Consider the following 23,055-nt stretch of genomic DNA (forward strand, 5'->3'; position numbering starts at 1 on the left):
AGGCAGCCTGAAGCTAATTAGAAAAGGTAAAGATTGTTGGTGTGCACGGTAAGCAAGTGAGACGGCAGCACAAAAGTTTGCAGTCTAGACAATGTTGGCTTCAAAATGTCCGTGTCATACTACAAGGTGGTGAAGAACAGAGAAACACTACTTTAGAGGCTGTGCATGTATGGCGTAGTCAAGAGCGAAAGTCTAGCGACCACGGTATCAGCAAAAATGTTAAGTTTTTTTACTTCAGCCATACACTGTGAAATTGTCTTAATTCATTACATTGGTCAAACAAGCACCTATGGGCTTTACCGCTGGTTTCATCCTTGACGCCTAGGCTGCGAAGAAGAAATGCACATCCAACGCACATTTCAGAATCCATGTGAAGTGGTTAACGAAATGCTATAAATTTGCCCATTTAGCTCCTGCATCTCTAGTGTAAGTGAAGCTAGCATGTGTACTTATGCTATGCAATGTGACGACTCTTATATTGCTTTGTATTTCTTCATTTCTTGTTATTTGTTTTAAATGTATTGCCCGCTTTGCCAGTTTCTTGCTGCGGGTATGTGCCGTAGTATGGAAACTATAACCATTATCAACGCACTGCGATCATTTCAGAGTTAGTTGGCGTTGACGCAATAGAAATATAGTACATGCGATTGTGGCCTAATGGTTAGGAAAGCAGGTGTAGAAAGATTAGAAAGGTTTGCTTTATTAAACAAACCATGCTTTTGATGACCAATTCTATATTTGCTACAATGAGGATATCTTGGCGTTTTTTTTTTTTTTTTTTATCACCAAGGAATTCTGTAGAAAACAAGGCCAGCACCCTGGGCACTATTAAGGGTAGTAAAGATGACAGTGCTGTCGTGCGTGCAAGCTTTTCTGTGCGACAGCAGTATTAGCGGCCACCTAGCCAGCAGCCACGGTCAGAAAAGCCTGGGAAAGTTTACAAAGAAAGCTTCACTTTAAAAAAACCTATTTCATGGCACCTGTGGTCCTCAGATGTTTGCTCGCAACGAAGCAATTGCAGCCTGTATCACAGGTAACTTCTTTTGATGACTATCACCTCGATAAAACAAGAGGCAAGAACCTGATATAACCAACTGAGCGTAACATGGGCAAGCTAAATTTAAGATTGCCAGGAAACATTTTCAACAAAGCTGAGTGCACTGCAGCACTGGAAGAGACTCCACTGGCACCTGCCAAGAAACATGCACAGAATGTCTCTAGATGGCCAGTATGCTTTTTCTTTCTTTTTGTCCCATGGTCTTGGTGCTTTTCCATAAGAAATCTACAAGCATAGCCTTAAGAACAATTTTGGCTATAACAAGTATCAGTGCCATGCATAAAGAGCTTGTTGTGCACGCAATATCTCTAGCATTCTTATGTGCATGCACCTTGCCTGCTGTCAGTGCTTAAGTCTCATTGTGCTTCACCTGGAAGGGGCTGCCATGCTTACATGCTACTTGTTGTATGTAGATGTCTGCATGTTGTAAAAGGGACAAACAAGTAAGCTATTTCACAAAATTTGCCAACTCATTGCAGTACAGGCCATCATTCCAGATTTCACACCTTACAAGCACCTAATGATTGCAGGTGAGCGCCCCTCCCCCATTTTTTTCTTTCTTTGAGCCTTAGCTGCTGTGTGTAATGAAGTGCACAGCTTTGCCCTTTACCTCCTTGAAGTATGTTACGAAACTTGCGGATTAGCACTCTGCAAGAAGCCAGCTAGCCCTGGCATGAGGTGAACAACTACTAAGCCTCCTCAGCGTAGACTATCTTCTTGCATATGAAATAAAATGGCCTTTTGCAGCAGGCCAACTATAGTCATAGCCAGTGTCCACACAAGCACCATGAATGTCTTGCACGGGGCATTGATGGTGTACTGTGTAGTCATTTGTTGCAGTGTGTCGATGCTTATTAGTATTCTGGCTATTAGTATGCTTGTCCACTTCGGCTTTCTTCAAAGCACTGTTCGACTGCTAACTTGTTTGCCTATAACTTGGTCTATTGGTTAAGCATACCTCCAGCCCAACAGTTCGCTTCAGTGGAACTAAGAAATGTTCAGTGTTTTCCAGACAATTTTTGCCCCATTTAACCGAAGCTAGAATTATTTCCATAAATGGCCCCATGCTTTTTAGAGAGTCTAAGAAAGCGGTGTGGATCAGAGAGCAAATGTGGACCAGTGGACCATTAGTTACAGAATGGGTGCCAGGAGTAGGGAAGCACAGTCAAGGAGTGCAGAAAACTAGGTGGAGTGATGAAATTGGGAAATTCGCAGCAGGCACAAGTTGGAATCAGTTGGCACAGGACAGGGGTAATTGGAGATCACAGGGAGAGGCCTTCGTCCTGCAGTGGCCAGGCTGATGATGGTGCTCCATGCTAGACGGCTACTTCAGCGCAAGCTGCATAAATAGAGTACTCATAGAAGTCTTGATCTGTGATGCTTTCTATGGAATAACTACATGTCACACATTTGTGCATCGCAGTTCCTGCATGTTCTAGTCTTACCAGAACCTACCATGTTCTAGTCGAGCACCAGCACTGTGCTGTGGTTGCTGGTTTGCAGAAATGTCACTCCACTTGTTAGGTGGTAAATAGGTTCAGATCTGCAACACTTTCAATCTAATAGTTTTATAATATATTGCAACAAAGGTGTGACACAATGTTTCATCAAATTACATGATTAAGAGTACTTATCTTTCTTCCATATGTGATGCAATATTTTTTGGTCACGAATGCGAGCAACGATAGAAGTCTTCCTAGCCTTTATAACATTGCCTGCTGTGAATTAAATGCAGTATAGCCTCTCGTACATTGTATAACAAAGCTGAGATTCCAGTTTATGCAATGTCAGATGAAGAAGGCATAATAGTGCACCAAGTGTGACATCTGGCTTTAGTTTAATAATTAGCAAAAGGAACAACTACAGTGGCATTTGTGCTCACTGTTGCCATTGAACAAAACAAAGCCAAAATTGAGTGCAGTACGATTCCTTTTTTTCTTTCTTTCACAAGCAGCCACAGAAGACAAAACTGCGTTTTTTGAGACACGTGACTGACTGTTCACTGGAATAAACTGACAAAAGCAGAGGTTCACGAACTTGCAGCTCAAGCCCCAGCCTTGCTGACACTGGTATAGAAGTCTGTCACGCTGTTGACTCGCTGCACACACAAGATGACGAATGGTGGTCACAGGTTTCTTTTCTCCATCACGGGGAAGTGCTTGAGGGCGCAGCACGACAAAGGAAAGGACTCTCTGTTACGAGAAAGGATTGTGGAATGTGTGAGGTTCTTTTGTTCGTCATGCCTGGCAGTGTCCTGGAATGTTTGCAGCAGCAGACTAGCTCACAGGGAGGTTGCTTGCTGGGCGAGTCGGTACATCGCACATACAAAAATAGGCCAGCACAGAACAAGGCATATGCTCCAGGACAAGTGTTGGACATGCATGAATGCAGCTTCTGTGGAACTTGCTCTGGATTCAGCAGCACTACCATCACCCACAGCTCATAAATAAGTGCTCTAACTCTTAGTGTTAAGGATGCCAATCCTCCACTTTCCCATCAATTGTATATACAAAGGTTAAGCAGACAAAGACACAAGCAGAGGACAGTTAGTCTGAATTGAATGAGCCCGAGCTGGAGCCTTGTGCACAAAAAAAAAAAAAAAAGAAAAAAGAAAAACTGCAGTGCTGCTGAATTCCAACTGGACCTTCATTATGGAAAGATTAAGCCTGAGCTGGAAGTCCAGCATTTGTCCTCCCCCCAGAGTGCTTGCATCACGTTCTGCACTGTCCTATTTCTGTGCGTAGCTCACAGGGAAAGCGGCTCGGCTGGGTCGCTAGTGCCGGCTGCGCGACTGCATGTTGCCGGCTCTGTCCCGACGCCAATCGTGAAGCGCACGCGTGACTCGCTGCTTGGGGTGGGCAGCGGGCGAGGCCTCTGCCGCGGTGACCACACCTCAAGGCGGCCACCGTCCGGCGGCGACAGAGGGGCGCCCGAGCTGCTCGCCGAGCTCGCATATGCCTGGTCACTCGAGCTGTCGTTAGATGCCGTCGAGGATTTCCGCCGCCCAAACGGCGACAGCGGGCACCGCGTTGCGTCCAAACTGAGCTGTTGCCTGTGGCCATGCAGGCTGGTGTTGAGTGATGAGACGCTGGCTGCTGCCTGCTCATTGGCGGCGGCGCAGACGGGGTACAGCGGGACGTCCTCGGGGGCTCCTCCCGCGGTGCCCAGTCGCGGATGCGTGCGAGGCGCCATGCGCACATCGAAACCGGCGCCGGGTGCCGCAAGCAGTGCAGCCGCATTGAAGAGCAGTAGCTCGGTGCCACGCCGCAGGCATGGTGGCCTCCGCGGAGCGGATGAAGAAGACGACACGTTGGTGGCCGATGTACCAGCTAGGAGAGGCGTCATCATTGATGCCTGGTCGTCCTCGTCCCCACGGGGCAAGTTTGGTGCCGAGCGAGACCAGCGCTTGTTGGCGTCAACCAGCAGGTGCTTCCGGGCACGAGGGCTCTGCCGCTCCCTCTGGTGCACAGAACTGGGCCCCCATGTCTTGCCCTTGAGGCCCCCGTCTGGAGGCACTGCACAAACAGCCACTCGATCATGCAACACAACACTGTTTGCAGCACGAAATGCCCTAGCTTAAGAAATCTTTATGATGGCACATCTGAAATAGCTCCATAAAAAAGTGCCACGTAGTTCCGCTATGAAACGTTCATTTTTATTAATTTAGATAATACAGCACAAAAATGAGGTGGTTCCGTGGCTAAAGGCAACACTATTACTGGGTCGCCTGGCAGCCCACGGAGCCACCACACATGCAGCACAACAGATTCGGTTTCTGGCTATAGTGATACAGTCAACTTTCGTTAACTCGCTGCAATACAGTCTTTGTTATGCAGCAAAGCATACAAACGCGCATTTCAGTTGATTTTTTGTGGCAGAAGGTGCTCGTTAGAATCGCGTAAAAGTGGATTCAGACATTGCGAGCTACCGTTATTGCTTGGAAATCTTATGGCAGGTTGAAAATAGGCAATTTCGACCAGGAGATGACGTGTGAGTGCATTCACTGTCCCCAGAGCTCCGCCAAGACACACGCTGCCACTAACGGGGTCGTTACTAGGGTGACTATAAAGGTCAAGTGCATGTAATGGTAAAATTGGAATTATCTGGTGAAAGCCAATTTTAGGATCAAAATACTGAAAGTTTGAGCCGATAGAAATGTCTGGGCCACGGCCAAGACCTTCAGTACGGATCAAATTAACGGAAGACTACTGTATAACGAAGCTCATGGGTCTGCCGAAAATCCTTTGTTATATTTAAATGTATCAAAAACACACAACTTGCTATTAAAAATTAAGTTCAACAAAAGGAATCTGCATTTGCAGCTAGTACATACACAAATGCATTTATGTTGATGAAAAAAAAAAATAAAAATCTCCACATGATAGCTGTCAGAACACACATTTATGTTAAAAACCATCTCCACCTGCTGCACGCATGCTGCAATTTTTGTGCACCGTACTGACAGTCACTTTGCTACCAGCAAGATTATGTGTCACTGATGGCAATTGGGCTGGCATGGATTTGGTATCGTAGCCACTCTGGAAGATCTGATGATGGTACATACTAGTGGCCTACTTAACTTTTTCCAGCCTGGGAAGTCTCAAATGTGCACAAGATTTCAGAATACAATTTAGCTACCCCGAGTTGCTTCTAACACAGATAAAAAATAAAATATCACTCGTGATATTGAAATTTGTAGTACTGAAATATTTTAAATCAAACAATTAGCTATTGACTGAGTATTTTTCAAACTTTTGTTTATACAAATGAAGTTCATTGCTGACCAATTTCGAATGCAATAGACTTTCATGCATTCAGGTGGCTGCAAGACTATTTCATATAATACACAAGCTTTTGTCTTCTTTAAGCAACCATGCCAAGATTAACACACTGCCAATAACAAAGCTGATGCAGCCAGCAAAGGAAAGGCTTACCCGACAATAACAAGTTCCCTATGCTCCAGAAGGGCATAGGTGCAGACCTGGCTAGTTAAGTGCATGGCACACAGGTAATTGACATGACATGAAGCCAGACACTTACGAGCATAGGCCCTCAACCTTGGCAAGCTTGGTGAAGCAGGGGGGCTCTCGGGGCTGGCCGGCATCCGTAGAGACCGGAAATCGTGTGTTGGTGTGTGCTGCACTGTGATGTTGTGCCGGAAGTCTGCAGCCATAAAGAGCTCAAAGTTAGCACAAAGTTCCCTGAACCTGGCTCTGACAGCAGCCCTGGAAAGGTATTCCTAGCAGCTGTGCGCCAGTTGAAAACAGAGCTATGACTCCTTCAATTAGAGCGACAAGAAAGCTTTTATGTGTAGACATTTAACCATTGCTTTATTTAAAAGGGCCAGCATGCAGCACATGCAGCTCTCGTTAGAGATAACTGCACTGGTTTCACTAGTTATCCGTCCAGCTCGCTGTCAACCTCTGAAGCAATCTGCCTGTGCATGGCACAATGATGCATGCTTGTGCTGAAGAAAAATAAGTGTTTTCTTCGACATGAATATCAATAGCCTTTCTTGATGGTGTTCTGTTGCACAACACACTTTTCCGTGGGCAACAACATACGTAGTGGCTTGCATGTGCACTTCGCCTGCTTTTGCCAATTTGCTGAAACTCTGTGCTCTGTCCCCTGTTCCTTGGCTGTACAAGCCCACCGACTGTATATCACTCAGCCCAGCTGTAAGCCAAAATATGCGGCTAAGCCAGCCATCGTGCACAACCCAGGCATAGGAAGTGGTTGCAGTGAATTGAAGTGCACTTTCCAGCCACAAGAAACCTTGTTCAGGGCCCATCAAATATAACTACCAAGTTTGAAAACATAATCGCTAATGGGAGATCAATACAGGCAACTAAAGATAGCTAGGTTAACTATAACCAGGCTCAATTATAAAACAGTAGTCATCATTATCGAAAGAGCCTGCCTGCCGCATTCACCTGTATTCACGCCGTCGTCTGCTAGGCTCCTAGAGCAGTGCAAATTGTGCACTATGTTCACGACCGTGATCTAAAGTAAAAAAAGAAAGTATGCTTTCTTCTATAATATAATAGACAGCTTATATTTATGTAACTACCAACATTCTGTGCAGTCGCATATCTAGTCAAAAGTAATGTTACGCAGACTAACCCATACCTGCCAACTATCCTGAATTTTTGATAAAGTTTATGAATTTGGGCCCATTCTATGATTTTACAAATCTTGCACATCTTGCAGAAAATAAATTCTGTTCATGACAATGTTCCATTTGTTGCTCTCATATCATGCATACCCTTGAAAATCTATGAATACCTGTTAAAGGGGTACTTGCTTTGAGCAAGTTTATTCAGACAAGTTGCTGAAGCAGGCGAAACTGGCAACAACCTAGTCAGTGAAAAGGTCACTGTGACCTAAAAGCAATGTGTTCTTCTATCTCTGCTGTTTAAAGTCTGCTATGTCTAAAGTATGAATGTATCCCACAAAAGGTGTGTGCTGAGGGTGAACTTGTGTGCCACCCCTTTTCTTCATTTGTCATGTCTGAGGGATATTTATGAATTTTAAAGCTCACAGGTTGGCAGGTATGGTCTGTCATGGTGGAACCTCTTCAAAACTGAAGCAACTACCAACTACACAATTCAAAGGGTGTGAAAACTGAGGCTACAATGCCTTGTTTTCATGAAATTCCATCTGCAAATTTCTTTTAGCATTCATTCATTACTACAGAATATGGGAGTGAGCCATGCTGGATTAGACTGATGCTGTCTGTCAAGCGACAATTATCGTATTTTTAAACCCTTACACTATCGCAATGTTAACAATAACTTAGGATGCAAACAGATGATGAAAGAGCATCCAATTCACAGCTGTTTGAATTGTTAGTCAGCACCAGCACCAAGGTTTCTACTCTTGTCAGTGTTAAAGAGTTTGAAGCTGGGCTAGTCCATTTTCATTCAACATGGCAAAAAGCACAGGTGACAGGATGAGTGCGACAGAAGCGGGACAGATGTACTACCATACCATTTGGTTGTATCTTTGTTTATTGTCACCCGCCGTGGTTGCTCAGTGGCTATGGTGTTGGGCTGCTGAGCACGAGGTCGCAGGATCGAATCCCGGCCACGGCGGCCGCGTTTCGATGGGGGCGAAATGCGAAAACACCCGTGTGCTTAGATTTAGGTGCACGTTAAAGAACCCCAGGTGGTCGAAATTTCCGGAGTCCTTCACTACTGCGTGCCTCATAATCAGAAAGTGGTTCTGGCACATAAAACCCCATAAGTTTTTGTTTCTTGTCTGTATGTGTACCAGTCTAGACAAAACAGGAGTCGACAGGGATGGAGGTTTCAGGTGACCGACAGTGGCTCAACAAGGAATGTCACCACAGCCAGTAACGTTCCTTGTTCGAACACTGTTATCTGTTGTCATATCACTCTGCATCTGTCTTTTCCTGTCGTCTGTGCTGTTTGCCATCTGGCCTGCATTCTTTTGTCCTACACTGTTGCCGCAAGTTTCGCTGACTGAAGTTCTGGCCGTGGGTCATACCAGAAGGCATGCTGATCTGGGCGCCCGCTTTGAGCAGCCGCAGCCGCGACTTGCGAAAGTGGCCGCCCCGTTTACGAGGTGTTGGGGGTGCGTGCTCCTGCTGGGCCAGGATCATGACATTGAGCTCGCGTTCAAGCAGGCTGATCTCGCGCTCGGCAAGTTCCTGCTCCCGTTGGAGCAGCAGGGCTTCCTGCAGCTTCTGCTGCACAAAGGCACGATGCAGTTCTTCTTCACGGCACCGCAGCTCCTTCTCCCGGCACCGCACCTGCTCCGAAGAATTTTCCACAATCGTACACTCATAATGATGAGTTTTATGCAACAAACTACAATGAATTCTGGCACTGTCATTAACAAAGTGCTATTAGCGGTCGACTCTGCTCACATTTTATGTATTGAGGCACTGTGGAAAACTGTGCCAATTTCACATTACTGATAAACATGTCATAGAGCATCTCCTAGAGATGTTAGTGGTACGTTGTCAGCATGGCCACAAAACGACAGAGGAACCAAATGGGCGCACCATCATGCTCTGCTCCATCAGCTCTGGCTTCCACTGCAGTTGTGGGAATTGTGCACAAATGCACCAGTGTTCCCACTAGGTGGCTGCATGAAGACTGTTATGATACACTACGAGTGTGAAAAGAGAGTGCAAACATTTGGCTAAAGCCCTCTATTGTTCAATCATTACGGGAAGTGAGACTGGCATTCTGTTTCTGTACCTGACACAAAAGTGCCAGATATAGCAAAGTGTGTGCCAAATGGTAAAAATCGGTGAAATCAGATTTGATAAATTTCAGATATAAATGCCTACTACGTGACAAAAAAACTGAGCACTAATGTTGGAACCCCCATTGTTTCTAAACATAGACATCCAGTGCTCAAGCTGATATTGTAGCAAAGGTGCTTCAGTAAAGGCAGCATCAAAAACGGGCAATTTGCTACGAGTTATGAAAAGAGCGGCACAAATGGCTGAATATACACAAATGTGGTACTAGCAAAATGTAATCTCTAGTCCACCGCAATGTATCCCACTTTTTAAATGGCTCATAACAGTATAATTTTAAGAGTGCGAAAAAATGTTTATTTCTCGAAAGTGAGTCGAACACTTTTCACTATTTTATTTGCATTCGATTTGAGAAATAACGGTTATTCAAGTCTGCAGGGACAAAGATAGATGGGATTTCGCTGTTGGAGAGCCACGGTTGTTGTGTAAAGGCACCAGTTCTTGAGCGAAGGTATGAAGCAAATAATTTCTGTTTATTAATTTCCAGTCATATAAAAGGGCACCCCCAACTTAGCCTACAAATTTGTTGTCCCGATTTAGGTAAACCAGTTTATCACTTAGACATCCTTAAACTGTTCGCAGCACTTTAAAATGATGCAAGGTGTCACATTTAGCACCTTCATTAAACACAACATTCTACATACATCTTGTGCAATTTGTTTCATTGCTGTCATTATTATGGTGCACAAGGTACAATCACGCTTCAGGCATAAGATGATAATTTCTATTAATAATAATAATAATAATAATTTCTGATAATTCAAACTCCTCAGTGGACCTGGCGTCCAGTTGTGAACAGCATAATGTGTATCAAATAATGCAAATTAGCACATTATTTTTTATGAACAGGTTCCACAGGACCATTATTTGGTAATGACTTTGTTAGAAATGAAGTACTTGATATTCGACTCGGTATATGAAGATCATCCTTATCTAATATTCATGTTTGATTCAGTTTAAAGATATCACTATTCAAAATTCAAACGTCCCTACTTTTGAGTTTATCAGAAAGCTAAATTTCACGTAATGACCCTGTATGCCATTTTATATGGTCCGATCCTCCTCCACTTTCATAATCACAGACGTGTAAAAAGAACAGAAGCAAACAAAGTAAATCTACACTTAGTTGCAGATTACATTGACAACAGTTCACCTGTATTTCATCTCCACAGTAAATATTTTTCCACGGTACTACTAGAGAATATATAAAGTCCTGGCCTGTCTTTCTTTAATATCAGTCTCTGTGGAGGCCTGCAAATGAACACTACAACGCTACTTGTTCATGTCCTGCGTCGTTATTTGAGAACTGAACACTTACACCTAATATCTAATCGATGATTTATGTAAAAATTACATGTTTAAAATATATGATGGTTTATTTTGCATCATGCCTCATTTAATAAATTATGAAATGTGTCCAACTACAGTGCTACATACGAGCCCAAATATGAAGTAAAGCTGGTAATCATGCACATTTTAGATAGCTCAATGCTGATTTCTGCACTTTATGGGCACAAATTTCTATGTTTCACCACACAGGCACATTACAAAAAAGCATTTGCATGGTCTAAACCGGCAGTGTACCGTAAACTGCTATAGTTTATGGACCGTGGGATCCGAGAAAAAGCAGCATCTCCACAGCAATACAGATTTCCAGCTTGTACTATAGTATGCAAACAGCATAGTTTATGCAGTTTTACTGGCTAAAGTCGCCAACTGCTCGGAAATCCAATGCTTCTCGGGTCCTGCGGTCTGTAAATTTTTGCAGCTGAATGTGCACATAGCAAGAATGGTGAAGCAGATGAGCTCGCACCTCGTCAAAGAGATGCGCAATCTCATGCCGCCAGTCCTCCTGCAGTGTGTGGAACGATTCATGTGGTGTGCTCATGAAAGGTGACCGCGTTATCTTGTCCAGTTCAGTCAGGATGGCCGAGAACGACGGACGCTGATGAGAGTCCGAGTTCCAGCAGGCTGCAGGCAGAAAAAGAAAGAGCACGCACTCACTACACGGGCATCCATGTCTGTGTGCCAAGACTCGGACTGTGCGCCTCGAGGCAGAGGGAAGCTTCCAAGTACATTCAAATACCTCTAAGCAACTATGGCAGATACTTTTTGTTCTTTATTCAATCAAATCCCGCTGTGGGGCGGGGGGGGGGGGGGCAGCAGGCAACATTCCGCGAGGGGGGGGGGGATGTCATTAAAGCAGCACAGAACATGTCCGCATAATTTCGGCTCATGATTTCTACCGATAATTTTTGCTCTGCAAGAGTACTCTGCAAGAAAATTTTTTTAGAGATACGCCCTAGAGAAGTACTCCTGAATTTTAAAGCATGAGCTCTGCAAGCAGATATGTAATGAGGTGGGCATAAATAAAGCCAGGATTGCAGTTTGATCATTATAAATCATATGACAGCTTTGAGCGAAAGCTTTTGCAGTGTTTATTGGGAGAGGAGCCACACTAGTTCTTTTTTAATATTTGTTGCGCTATCAAGTTGATTGTGCGTTTCAGTTGTAGCACCTTTGTACACCAGTGCTGCAAAGTAAGCTAGCGTAGCACTTCCACTTTGTTGTGTATAAGTGAACTACTTTCCCAGCTTTGTTAGCATTCAAATTTCACACATATTCTGGTTGGGTTTTAATGTGTTTAAATGCGACCCTTGCACATTTTGTCAAGATGGTATGAAAAGCAGTAGTTGAGGCAGGCATCCTCTTTCTGAACTTGCGACCAGACTGCCACACTAATGACATGATTATGTGAAACATATGGCAGTGTTATTTTTCTCGTGAGTTCATACTTTTTCAGCAGCACATAAGCTGAATTTTCTTGCACCTTAATGTTCTCAACAGGGGATATGCATAGATGGTACCACATGAAAAATGTCACGTTAGCCTAACCAGCTGATGTTCAGTTAAGCTCGAAGAACACCATGGAAGGACTACTGGGGTGCATCCATGGCATGTCATGCAACATTCCTACACCTGCAAAAAATGTGTGATCTCTTTCTCTAAAGCGCTCCGAGCAGGTAGCCTCATTTTATGAAGAGAAACACATAAAATTTTGTAACAAGATCTTTAGTTAAACAAGAATGAGATCGTCACTTTTCTGCATGTATTAGTAATAATGCCCCATGTTTTTGAACAAAAAGCTTCTCTTAAGGAAGAAAGTGTGGCTGTCATATGAGTCTACACAACAAATTGTACATGTATATGTGAACATATATGCACACTTGAAGCCATGTAAGGGCATTTTCTTTTCATTGAAAACACAGTGTAGTTTGACACATTATATTCCTTGATCCAGTGTTATTTGCATTATCATGTCAGCTATCAAGAGAATGTTACTCAGCTTTTGCGGAGCTTTAACAAATTAAGGGTGTGGTGTCTGCTGTTGAAAATTAACCTGGAAGCACCTGAACCGACCCAATATAGCAGACAGCAAGTCAGGTACTTAATACAATAAAAAATTGCAAGTCACCACACTTATTATCACATTTCTGAATCACTGCTCCACTGGGAACCAGTGTCCAAACTTATGCTGCAGGCTTAGGAAACCAATTCAATTATTAAATTGCGGTCAAACCAATGCAGTCAGTTATTACCAAGAAATAAATGTGCAGGCACAATGACCACTTCAGCTATCACAGTGCAGAAATTTGTCTGACCAGTTAAGTATTCTAAAACGAGTTTCACTGATGAAAGGCTACAATTTATGTGGCCCCCAATTCACAACTTTTAAAGTAAGCCGAATTTACATTAATGGATTTAACAAACACACACATACACACAGAAATTAAGAGGAAGGCAGAAAGATAAATATGTTAAGACGGAAGAGCAACAGGGGACAAGTACACTGCTTTACAATGGTGAATGAGGCTTTCATAAACGTAGGTTCCAGGAATTTAGCAGATGTAACGTGCAGCATATCTGTGCCAGTGGCGGATACAAAAGAGGGGGTGGTTGGGTGCCCCCCCCCCCCAAAGCCACTAACTAATCCTCCCCCTTCCACCTCCTTCGACAGTGATTTTTCGGCATGTGTAATTTTTTATTTTAAGCCACTGCAGCGACCATAGCTGTCTGCGGCGAGCAAAGCACCCGTCACTTCTACCTTTTGTTAGCCGCGAAACTGGCTAACGCAACTGCCACCTTTGTAGAAGCAAGCTAATTGCTTCCTCCCCACCTCTAATTTTGCCCCTTCAGAGAATAGAAGGTCATTTAAATAAGCGGGGCTATCAGCGCGGAAGCAAGGAGGGAGCCTTCCCTTCGCCTGACTTTCAGACATGTGCTCCCTTACTCCACACTGCTATGTTAGGAGTCCGTACTGGTACAAATCACCTTTCAGTATCAATAGATCTGGAAACCATTCAGTGTCACTCAAACTCGTGCCTTCCATTGCACAGAGTGTGCTTTATTCATGCTCCAAAAGAGGGCAGCACAAGTCACCTTCAATGGCTAATATAGAACAAACAAATTGGTGGAGACCAACTCGCGCAGCGCACGGCGACCAACATGCAAGCTTTTCCAATTTTCGCAGTTAATATTTCTTATATATGGAATACAGCAGGTAATATTTATGGCACTGCCCTTTCTGAATCACTTCAGAAAGTTCCAAATTAACTAATAGCCAAATTTGCATTTACCAGACATGTTCAAAGCGCATCCACATTTGTGGACATAAGTTGCGAACGTAGAGCACTCGGTGCCCCATTTGTGGACACAAGTTGTGGATGTGTGGATTTGGTGTGTACTTTTCCGTAATTCTTGGCACATTATCTCACAGATATTGTTTCAACCTCTCCAGATGGGTTAGTGCTTGATATTTCTTTATAAACACCGGGAAAGGCACAGTCCTCGCTGATGACATGAAAGCCAGTGGCCTAGGCAAAGTGTTGATACAGCTTGTGGAGACAACTGAGCAACAGTCGCATATTTTCACGTATCAATATTTTACTGCATTTAAGATTATTAATTGCTTCAAGAGAAAATGTTCATGCCTGGTAGGGTAAATCCAAACCGCACTGAGGGCACTGCTCTAAACCTTCCCCATGAACAGCAAAATAAGCCATGGAGAATCGATCTCCCTCATGTCAGAGAACAGAAATGTGTGTCTGGTCAAATGGAAAGATAACAAAGGCGTAAATTCCTTTTCCAGTGCTGTCAGAATAGACCCTATGTGTTCATGCAAGTGCTGGTCGAAGGATGAAACGAAAAAAAAGAAAATTGTTTCGCACCTGCAAAGTGTATTGGAATATAACCAATTGATGAGGAGGGTGGACCTCATCGACACGTATATTTCACATACTATAACAAAGCTCAACTCTAGGAAATGGGCCGTTAGGATGCTCACACATTTTCTTGACCCTGCTGTCTGTTATGCGTGGGTTGAATACTATCGCGATGCAACAGTTTTGCACCTACAAAAGGAGGTGTGGACTCTCCTGTCTTTCAAACAAGATGTAGCCAAAACATTAACCAGATCTAACCGAAATCGAAATGGTATCACAGAATAAAGGTACGAAAGTAGACCAGTAGCTCCTGAGACCAGACCAGCCAAACTGCCCGACGGTTACACGAGAAAATGGTTTTTACCAGTACCCAGAATTTCGTAAAATTCAATATGCAATGCGATGCAGGAACAAAGATTGCAAAGCAAAGTTGAGAGTTTTGCGCATGAATTTCAATGTTTTGTTGTGCCTGCAAGGGTAAAATTGTTTCTTTTATTCTTACCATGCTCCCAACTAATGTCAATGAATTTCCCACGATTTCTTTTTCTGCACTTCTGAAACCATTTAGTATAAACCCCATGCAAGCGATCTTACACGCGACAGCGACAGGCGACGCGATGGAGATGGCTGTCGCGTTCGCTCGTCGCCTACAAGTTGCACCCCATGCGAGCAATGACTTCGAGTGACGTCTCCCCAGTGTTGCTGGTATGAGGGCAGCAATATAGGCGTCGAAACTAGCGTGACGCATGCTTTATTAACTTAAGTTGATGTATTTTACTGTAAAAAGCAGCATAAAATATTTCTGAAAGTCTTGCAGTAGGTTCTTATCCTTGCACCTATAAAAATTCAATCGTTTGCTCGTTCCTTGCGACAATCGGAAGTACCGGAGTTATGTACATCCAGTTCCGGCTTTGCGCTATTGGCTAGTCGCTCATAGCACTTCCGGGCGACGAGCGACGAATTCTAGATTTGCAAAACCGAGCGATCTGTTCAAGCGACGGCCTGATCCGTCGCTCGTCGCTGTCGCGCACAAAATCGCGCTAATGGGTTTTAGCCTTTTCAAATAAAATGTTGAACATGTTTGTTTTCTTGTCTACATATTTTTCGGTAGTGAAGAGGCTAGGTGCGATTTGTACCTCATTTTTCTGCCTCCTTACAGTTTTAGTGCTATTACAAAGTTTGACCATGCCCACAAGTGTCTATAAATTGTTTTCAAACTGGTCACATGTTTGTCTGCAAGGTGTTGATGAAAAAGGCACTAAGGGATGCTATTGAGAACAACTCATGACCATTTGGTTACAGACATGTGGTTAGTTGCACAACTCCCTCCCCCACCCCCCACAAAGTAGGCACCTGGATTTGCCCCTGATCTGTTCATGTGATGACTCCCATTAGAGCTTGTCAGCTAAAGGAGCCCTTGGAGCTCCTGTTCTAAGAACTGGACATAGCCATACACAAGTCACTTCCAAGAACCCAATCCACCCAGATCACTCATGCAATGAATACGAGCCATCTATAAACCAAATGCATGAACAAAGAAACTGCCAAGTCGCTGCAGCCAATGATATCTGTAGGGTACAGCTGCTTTTCTGCAGGACAGCAACAACAGGCAAGGATGGTGCGCTGTCTGTCCGTATTTCTATGCCCACGGTCCCAGTACGAATATCCGACCAAACCTGTACTCCTGCGCAGCTCTCGCTGCATGCGGTGGGAGGCTATTCGAAATGCCTGCAAGCTAGGCTCGCAATGACAGCGCAGGAAAGACGTCGCACCTTGCATGAGCTGCGAGAAGGGCGCCGGGCAGGTGGATGGGATGGGAAGCGTGAGCTTGTTGACGGCCACGCCGTAGGCGACGGCCAGGGCGTCGATGCCCTTGTAGGGCGTCTCGCCCGTCAGCAGCTCCCAGAGAAGCACACCGTAGCTCCAGACGTCGCTGGCGCGCGAAAATGTGGACGACTTGATGACCTCGGGTGCCATCCAGGCGTAAGTGCCGGCCGTCGACATGCGCGTCGTGCCGGTCACCTGGCGAGCGAGGCCGAAATCGGTGATCTTGAGGGTCTTCCTGCTGCGCTCGGCGTACGGCTCGCTGAGCAGCACGTTGCTGGACTTGAGGTCGCGGTGGATGAGCGACGCCTCGACGTGCAAGTAGTGCATGCCGCGCGCGATCTGCACGGCCCAGTCGACGAGCACTTCGGGCGGCACTCGGCGGCCCGCCAGCACGCGGTTTAGCGGTCCGCCCCGGGCGTACTCCATGACGAGGCACAAGTTGGGCGGCTCGAGGCACACGCCCAGCAGGCTGACCACGTTCGGGTGCGCCAGGCGCCAGAAGAGCTGCGCCTCCTGGCGCACGCTCTGCGCCGCGGCGCCCACGTCCTCGTCGGGGTCCTGGCGGGCCGCCTTGACGGCCACCTCCTGGCCCCGCCACAGGCCGCGGTACACCTTGCCGAAGCCGCCCACGCCGATCACCTCCTCGAGCTCGAGTTCGCTGAACGCGATCTCGCGCGGACGCAGCTCGAGGGCCTGCACGAAGTTGCAGGGAAAGATGCCCACCCGATCGCCGATCTTGCCCGTCCACCAGCCGTCGTCGCCTGAGATGCGCGCATCCTTGGACAGCACCTCGACCGTCTGGCCCCGGCGCAGCGACAGCTCGTCGTCGCCTGACGCATCGTAGTCGTACGCGGCCGTCCACAGCTCGGGGCCATTGCGCTTCGAGGCCATCGGCGCCGCCACTACACCGATGGCATCGCCCAGGGGTCCCAGCCCGGGGCACAGTTATTTACATAGCATTAGGGTTACTGTCACGAACACGCGAGCACAAACGGCACACCGACGCTGCCCCGCTGCCGCCGTTCCCTTTGCAGGCCGCATCCGTTGCGCATACTGGAGCACTGCAGGCACGAGAAGTCGTCAACGACGCCGAGCCTCCGCTGACAGGATCCGAGCACTGGCGTCAGCCTGATGCGCCGCCATTCTTCCCAAGCTTCGAGAGCAGCCCAGCTGTGCCTCACCGTGGCGCCAGCGGCGCTTGTCACTGTCGTAGGTTAAAAATCAAGCCTAGTGGAACACGTGAGTGCGTCGCGACGAAATCGAAAGCTCGTGATGTTGACGTTGATGCAGCTTACACCGTTTGGTCACACTTGGGACGGGGAGGGGGGGGGGGGGGTCGTTGCTGGAGAAATAGAGAGCACAAAAAAGAAATAGGGACAGTTATCGGAATTTCTGATTGACTCTATGGTACGGGAAACAACAATGGCTCTATGGCCCTAGCTACAGTTGTCCAGGGCGCGCACCGGGACAATAAGAACGCGAAGAATAAACACAATCTTTGCATGCTGCTCTATACTTCAAAACGAAATTACACCCTTTTGGTCGTATCCTGCCAAACAATACACTCTTAAAAAGGTTGCACCCTTTGGGGTGTTCCACAACAATAATCGTCATCTGCCTAGCTTGCGTTTCCTTTCTTGAAAACTCGGCGCTCGCTACTTTCCTGTCGAGAATGCTACGTCACACTGATAAGGTGCATGCCGTTCTTGACTTGAAAGTACCGGGCTCGCGGCGTTAAAGAAAGGAAACGCGGGCAGCACGGATGAAGATTATTGTTGTGGGACAAGATACGCCCCAAAGCGTGTAAGTTTTTCTAAGAGTGTAGAGTGTATACACTCTAAACATGTTGCACCCTTTGGGGTGTATATTTGTCCCACAACGATAATCGTCATCTGCCTTGCTTGCGTTTCCTTTCCTGAAAACTCTGCGCTCGCTACTTTCCTGTCGAGAATGCTGCGACACACTGATAACGCGCATGCCGTTCGTGACTGGGAAGTACCGGGCTCGCAGCGTTAAAGAAAGGAAACGCGGGTAAGACAGATGACGATTATTGTTGTGGGACAAGATACGCCCCAAAGAGTGTAAAATTTTCTAAGAGTGTATACTAAAGTACACCGTTTGGGGTGTATATCTACTACACAACGATAATCATCATCTGTCTCGCCCGCATTTCCTTTCTTGAAAACGCTGCGTTCGTTACTTTCCTGTCGAGAATGCTCTGCCATGCTGATAACGCGCATGCCGTTCGTGACTTGGAAGTACCGGACTCGCAGCGTTAAAGAAAGGAAATGCGAGCAAGACAGATGACGATTATCGTTGTGTGACGATTATCGTTGTGTTGTTTATCGTTACACTCTAAAACAATTGCACCCTTTGGGGTGTAGATTTGTCCCACAACGATAATCGTCATCTGTCTTGCCCGCGTTTCCTTTCTTTAACGCTGCGAGCCCGGTACTTCACAGTCATGAACGGCATGCGCGTTATCAGTGTGACGCAGCATTCTCGACAGGAAAGTAGCGAGCGCCGAGTTTTCAAGAAAGGAAACGCAAGCAAGGCAGATGACGATTATCGTTGTGGGACAAATATACACCCCAAAGGGTGCAACCTGTTTTTTAGAGTGTAGAGTGATACACCTGGGCTATAAGCTTCAAAGGGTTAACTTCTTCAAGAGTGTATCGTGGGACAAGATACGACCTAAAGGGTGTAAACTTCTTTGGCGCTTATCTTGTTCCACAACACTCTTAGACAAAGGTACACCCTTTGGAGTGTATAACTGCCACACAACAATAATCATCTGCCTTGCTTGCGTTTCCTTTCTTGAAAAGGCCGCGCCGCTGCTTTCCTGTCGGGAATGCTATGTCACGCTGATAACGCGCATGTCGTTCGCTACTGGGAAGTACCGGGCTCACAGCGTTAAAGAAAGGAAATGCCGACAAGACAGATGACGTTTATCGTTGTGTCACAAGATACAACCGGAAGAGTGTTATTTTGTTTTAGAGTGTATCTTGTCCCACAACGATAATCGTCATCTGTCTTGTCCGCTCTTCCTTTCTTTAAAGGGCCCCTCACCAGGTCCGGGCATTTTCAGGCGACAAACGCCGTGCATACAATGGGCGCTAACGATTGTGTCTGCTAAGTATTACATCACTACGCGTCGCGCAAAGAGCTGAAAAACACCGTTTGCCCTTCTCGCGGGCGCCGCGCTCCAAGCTGTAGGGATGACGTGTACGTGCCAGTGCGCCTACGTACATGGGTCCTTGATGTGAAGTCGCTCTTGACTCGTGACTTCGAGAATTATTCAAGGCAACATCTGTTATTTCTGTAATCTGTTGCATTGATAGACGGGTTAAGGTTCAGAGCAATAATAAAACACACAGACCGAATGTCTGTGTGTATTTGTTTTCCTTCGCACCACACCAAGAGAGATGTACTTCCGTTTCGTCTGCTTGTTCCCACGTTGTGCAGTCGCGCGCGCTGACACTGAAACTATGCCACTTCCTACCGCGTTCCAGCGTGCGATCATGTTCTGTGAGCCGCTTGTGCTTGCCTCAGTATTCGCGTACCACTGACTTATACCGCTAGTGAGGTGTTCTCGTGCACAACGCGCACAATCGTGCACTGCGCGAAACGAGACAAACACAAAAGCTCGCGCGCGACGCCGTCAGCGGAAGTGCGCCGCGCAGCAAAAAAGCGAGGAAGAAAATGAGGGCAGGTCCCGTGACGTATGCGTCCCGCGATCCTCGAGGTCCGGTTTGGGAAAACGCAGGAAGGAATTTCGCTTGCGGAGGCTAGGCAGGGCAAACGGAGAGAATGTCTCTCTTGGCAGTGGCGCTCGCCTCCGCAAATCATGGGTTCGCGGCAATGAAACATTTCTATCTCGGCTATTAATGAACCAATTTGAAACATTCTTTCGGCTGAACGTTCCTTAGAGAGCACGTAACAACTTCCAGCGTATAACCAAAATTTGCTGTGGGGCCTGGTGAGGGGCCCTTTAAGTTCAAGGTACAGTACACTACGTTGCTGCTATTTCTGAAAAATAAACGCCATGCAATATGTCAAGCGGGCAAGTTACGCAAGCCGTGCAGAAGCAGAGCCGCATTAATTTTAATCTATTGTAGAGTATCCCTTCCTGGAAGCCAGCCTGTTCCCTTGGTTGATTGAAGCCCAGCGTTGCTCTTATTCTATTGGAGAATATATCTTGATGACTATGTTATATAATACTGGAAGTGAGCTAATGGGCCTATAATATTTCAATTCTTTAACATCTCCATTCTTGTGGATTAGTATAATGTTGGCATTCTTCCCGTTTGAAGTCGATAGACTGTACGTATAAAGGGTCGCCAGTTTTTCAAGCATTATGTATCCTCCACCTTTGATTAAAACGACTGTTATTCCATCTTCTCCTGCCGCTTTCCCCGGTTTCATGTCTTCCAAGGCCCTTCTAAGTTCATCGCTAGTTATAGAAGGAGCCTCTGTAACTTGTTCATTTTTACTACTTCGAATGGAGGTATCATGGCTGTTCTGGGTACTGCACAGGTCAGTATAGAGTTCTTGCACTGCTTTTACTATATCTTCGAGACTGCTGATGCTATTACCATGCTTATCTTTGAGTGCATACATCTTGATTGCTTTGCCCTATGCCAAGTTCCCTTCTCACCGATTTCGTGCTGCGTCCATTTTTTTTACTGCTTTCTCAGTCTTTCTCACCTTATAATATCGGCTATACCTTATTTTGTTCTTGTTGATAAGTTTTGACAGTTCCGCGAATTTTATCTGTTCTCTTGAGTTGGACACTTTCATTCTTTGTCGTTTCTTTACTAGGTCCTTTGTTACTTGGGAGAGCTTACCTGTACTGAGCACCTTACCTCCCACTTCCTTGCTGCTTCTGAAGCCAGCCTAGTTACTGTTTCATTCATTACATCTATGTCATCTTCATCTCTCTGTTCTGAGGCTACATATTTGTTTGCAAGTACCAGCCTGAATTGGTCTTCTTTTACACTTACTGCGTCTATGTTGGCCTGTTTCTTCTTGATCAATTTTACTCTCTTTAAATCGAGGTGAATCCTAGACCTCACTAACCTATGATCACTGCACTTAGTTATCCCATCTAACACTTCTACGTCGTGCACTATGCTGGAATCGGCAGAAAGTATGAAGTCAATTTCATTTCTTGTTTCACCATTAGGGCTTTTACAGGTCCACTTTTTTGTTCCTACGTTTCCTGAGGACGGTGTTCATTATTCGCAGCTTATTTTTTTCCGCGAATTCTACCAGCACCTCTCGTCGAGTGTTCCTAGAATCGACGCCGTATAGTTGCCGATTGCTTTTTCACCAGCCTGTTTCTTCCCCACTTTTGCATTGAAGTTGTCCATTATTTTTGCACTTTTCTCGTCACTAATTCAACATCTTCATAAAACTGATCCATTTCATCATCATCCTGACTGGAGGATGCATGGAGCGTAGGCTACCTTCAATCTATACCTCCTATTAAGTTTTATTACGACTAATGTTACCCTCTCATTAATGCTGTAGAATTCGTCAGTGTTGCGCGCTATGTCCTTATGGATTAGAATCCTACTCCGTACTGCTTCCTATCTGGAAGTCCTCTATAGCAGAGAAAGTGGCCATTTGTCAGCACTGTATAAGCCTCACCAGTTCTTCTAATCTCACTAAGGCCAATGATATACCAAGCAATGTCTGATCCTCGATGAGTCCAGCTAAGCTAGCTTCACTTGAGAGAGTTCGGGCGTTAAATATTGCCAGAGTCAGTTTCCAGGGTCACACATACGGGCTCTTAATTCGTGCAACAGAACAGCCAGCTCACAAAATTGGGGAATAAGAGACAAACTTTGGCTCCATGAAAAATATAAGATACCGTGCTTTGATTTGCGCGCACTGAGGTTGTGTCCAAAACATGACGGCCACTACGTTTCTTTTGGCGCCTGCAGTACGCCTGCCCTGGAACTGCTCACGGTCATCAAACCTCCTTGGTCTCCACAGCCCCTTCATGACGCATTTGCGGGTCTCGCGGCGCACGACGCGTCGCATCCTAATGTCGCCAGTGTTTAGTTAGTGAGCGAATATTTATATATGCAACCCGTAATACTACGAGCCTTAATTACTCCATGTAATAGTTTAATACTTCTCCATCGCGGTCAATGCTTCGCCTTTTGGGCGAAAGTGCGATATTTTTAACAATAAGTAATGACCGAGATATTGTGCCCACGATTGTGCCCATGACACGTTTTATCGTAAGAACAAACGAGAGAGTTATTTTCGTATAATTTCTGGCTACTTATTCGTAAAGAAACACTGAATGACAATGCACCGAATCACGGTGCCCTCATTGAAACAGAATGCCTTCGCGCTGGTAGCGCTGTTTACAGATGGCCTCATTGTCATCGCCGTTAGTGACCTGTAGCAAGTCGTCACAAGCCAGTCCACAATCGAGCCGTGTTTTCGAGCTTGCTTCTGGGCTATCCGATCCGGCGAGTCACGATCGCTGGCCTGACTTCGCCATGGTAAGTGTGTGTTTGCAGTGTTCTGGCACATTTGTATTTGCACCTACTCTGCTTGTCGTTCTGCACGTCATGTCTGGCCATGCATGGCTGCTTAGCGTAGCGCTTCGGGAATGTGGAACACAAACTCGACGTGTG

General features: G+C 45.8%; 2 protein-coding genes across 2 annotated transcripts in view; one reads left to right on the forward strand and one right to left on the reverse strand.

The window, feature by feature from the left end:
* Prosalpha6 (Proteasome alpha6 subunit) overlaps window positions 1–23,055 on the forward strand; it is a 44,115-nt gene that overhangs the window by 7,124 nt on the left and 13,936 nt on the right. Inside the window, exon 2 of the mRNA XM_075674085.1 lies at window positions 22,774–22,920. Within this exon, the coding sequence (XP_075530200.1) occupies window positions 22,774–22,920 (147 nt within the window). The remainder of the gene's footprint in view (window positions 1–22,773; window positions 22,921–23,055) is intronic.
* Window positions 2,870–17,592, reverse strand: LOC142563535 (mitogen-activated protein kinase kinase kinase 9-like). Its single transcript, XM_075674083.1, has 5 exons — window positions 16,345–17,592; window positions 11,164–11,321; window positions 8,567–8,831; window positions 6,098–6,220; window positions 2,870–4,572 (listed from the first exon to the last, which is right to left on the reverse strand). Exons 1-5 carry the CDS (start codon window positions 17,288–17,290, stop codon window positions 3,803–3,805), a joined length of 2,262 nt encoding a protein of 753 aa, XP_075530198.1. The 5' UTR covers window positions 17,291–17,592; the 3' UTR covers window positions 2,870–3,802.

The sequence above is a fragment of the Dermacentor variabilis genome, chromosome 11, assembly GCF_050947875.1.
Source record: "Dermacentor variabilis isolate Ectoservices chromosome 11, ASM5094787v1, whole genome shotgun sequence".
Lineage (NCBI taxonomy): Eukaryota > Metazoa > Arthropoda > Arachnida > Ixodida > Ixodidae > Dermacentor > Dermacentor variabilis.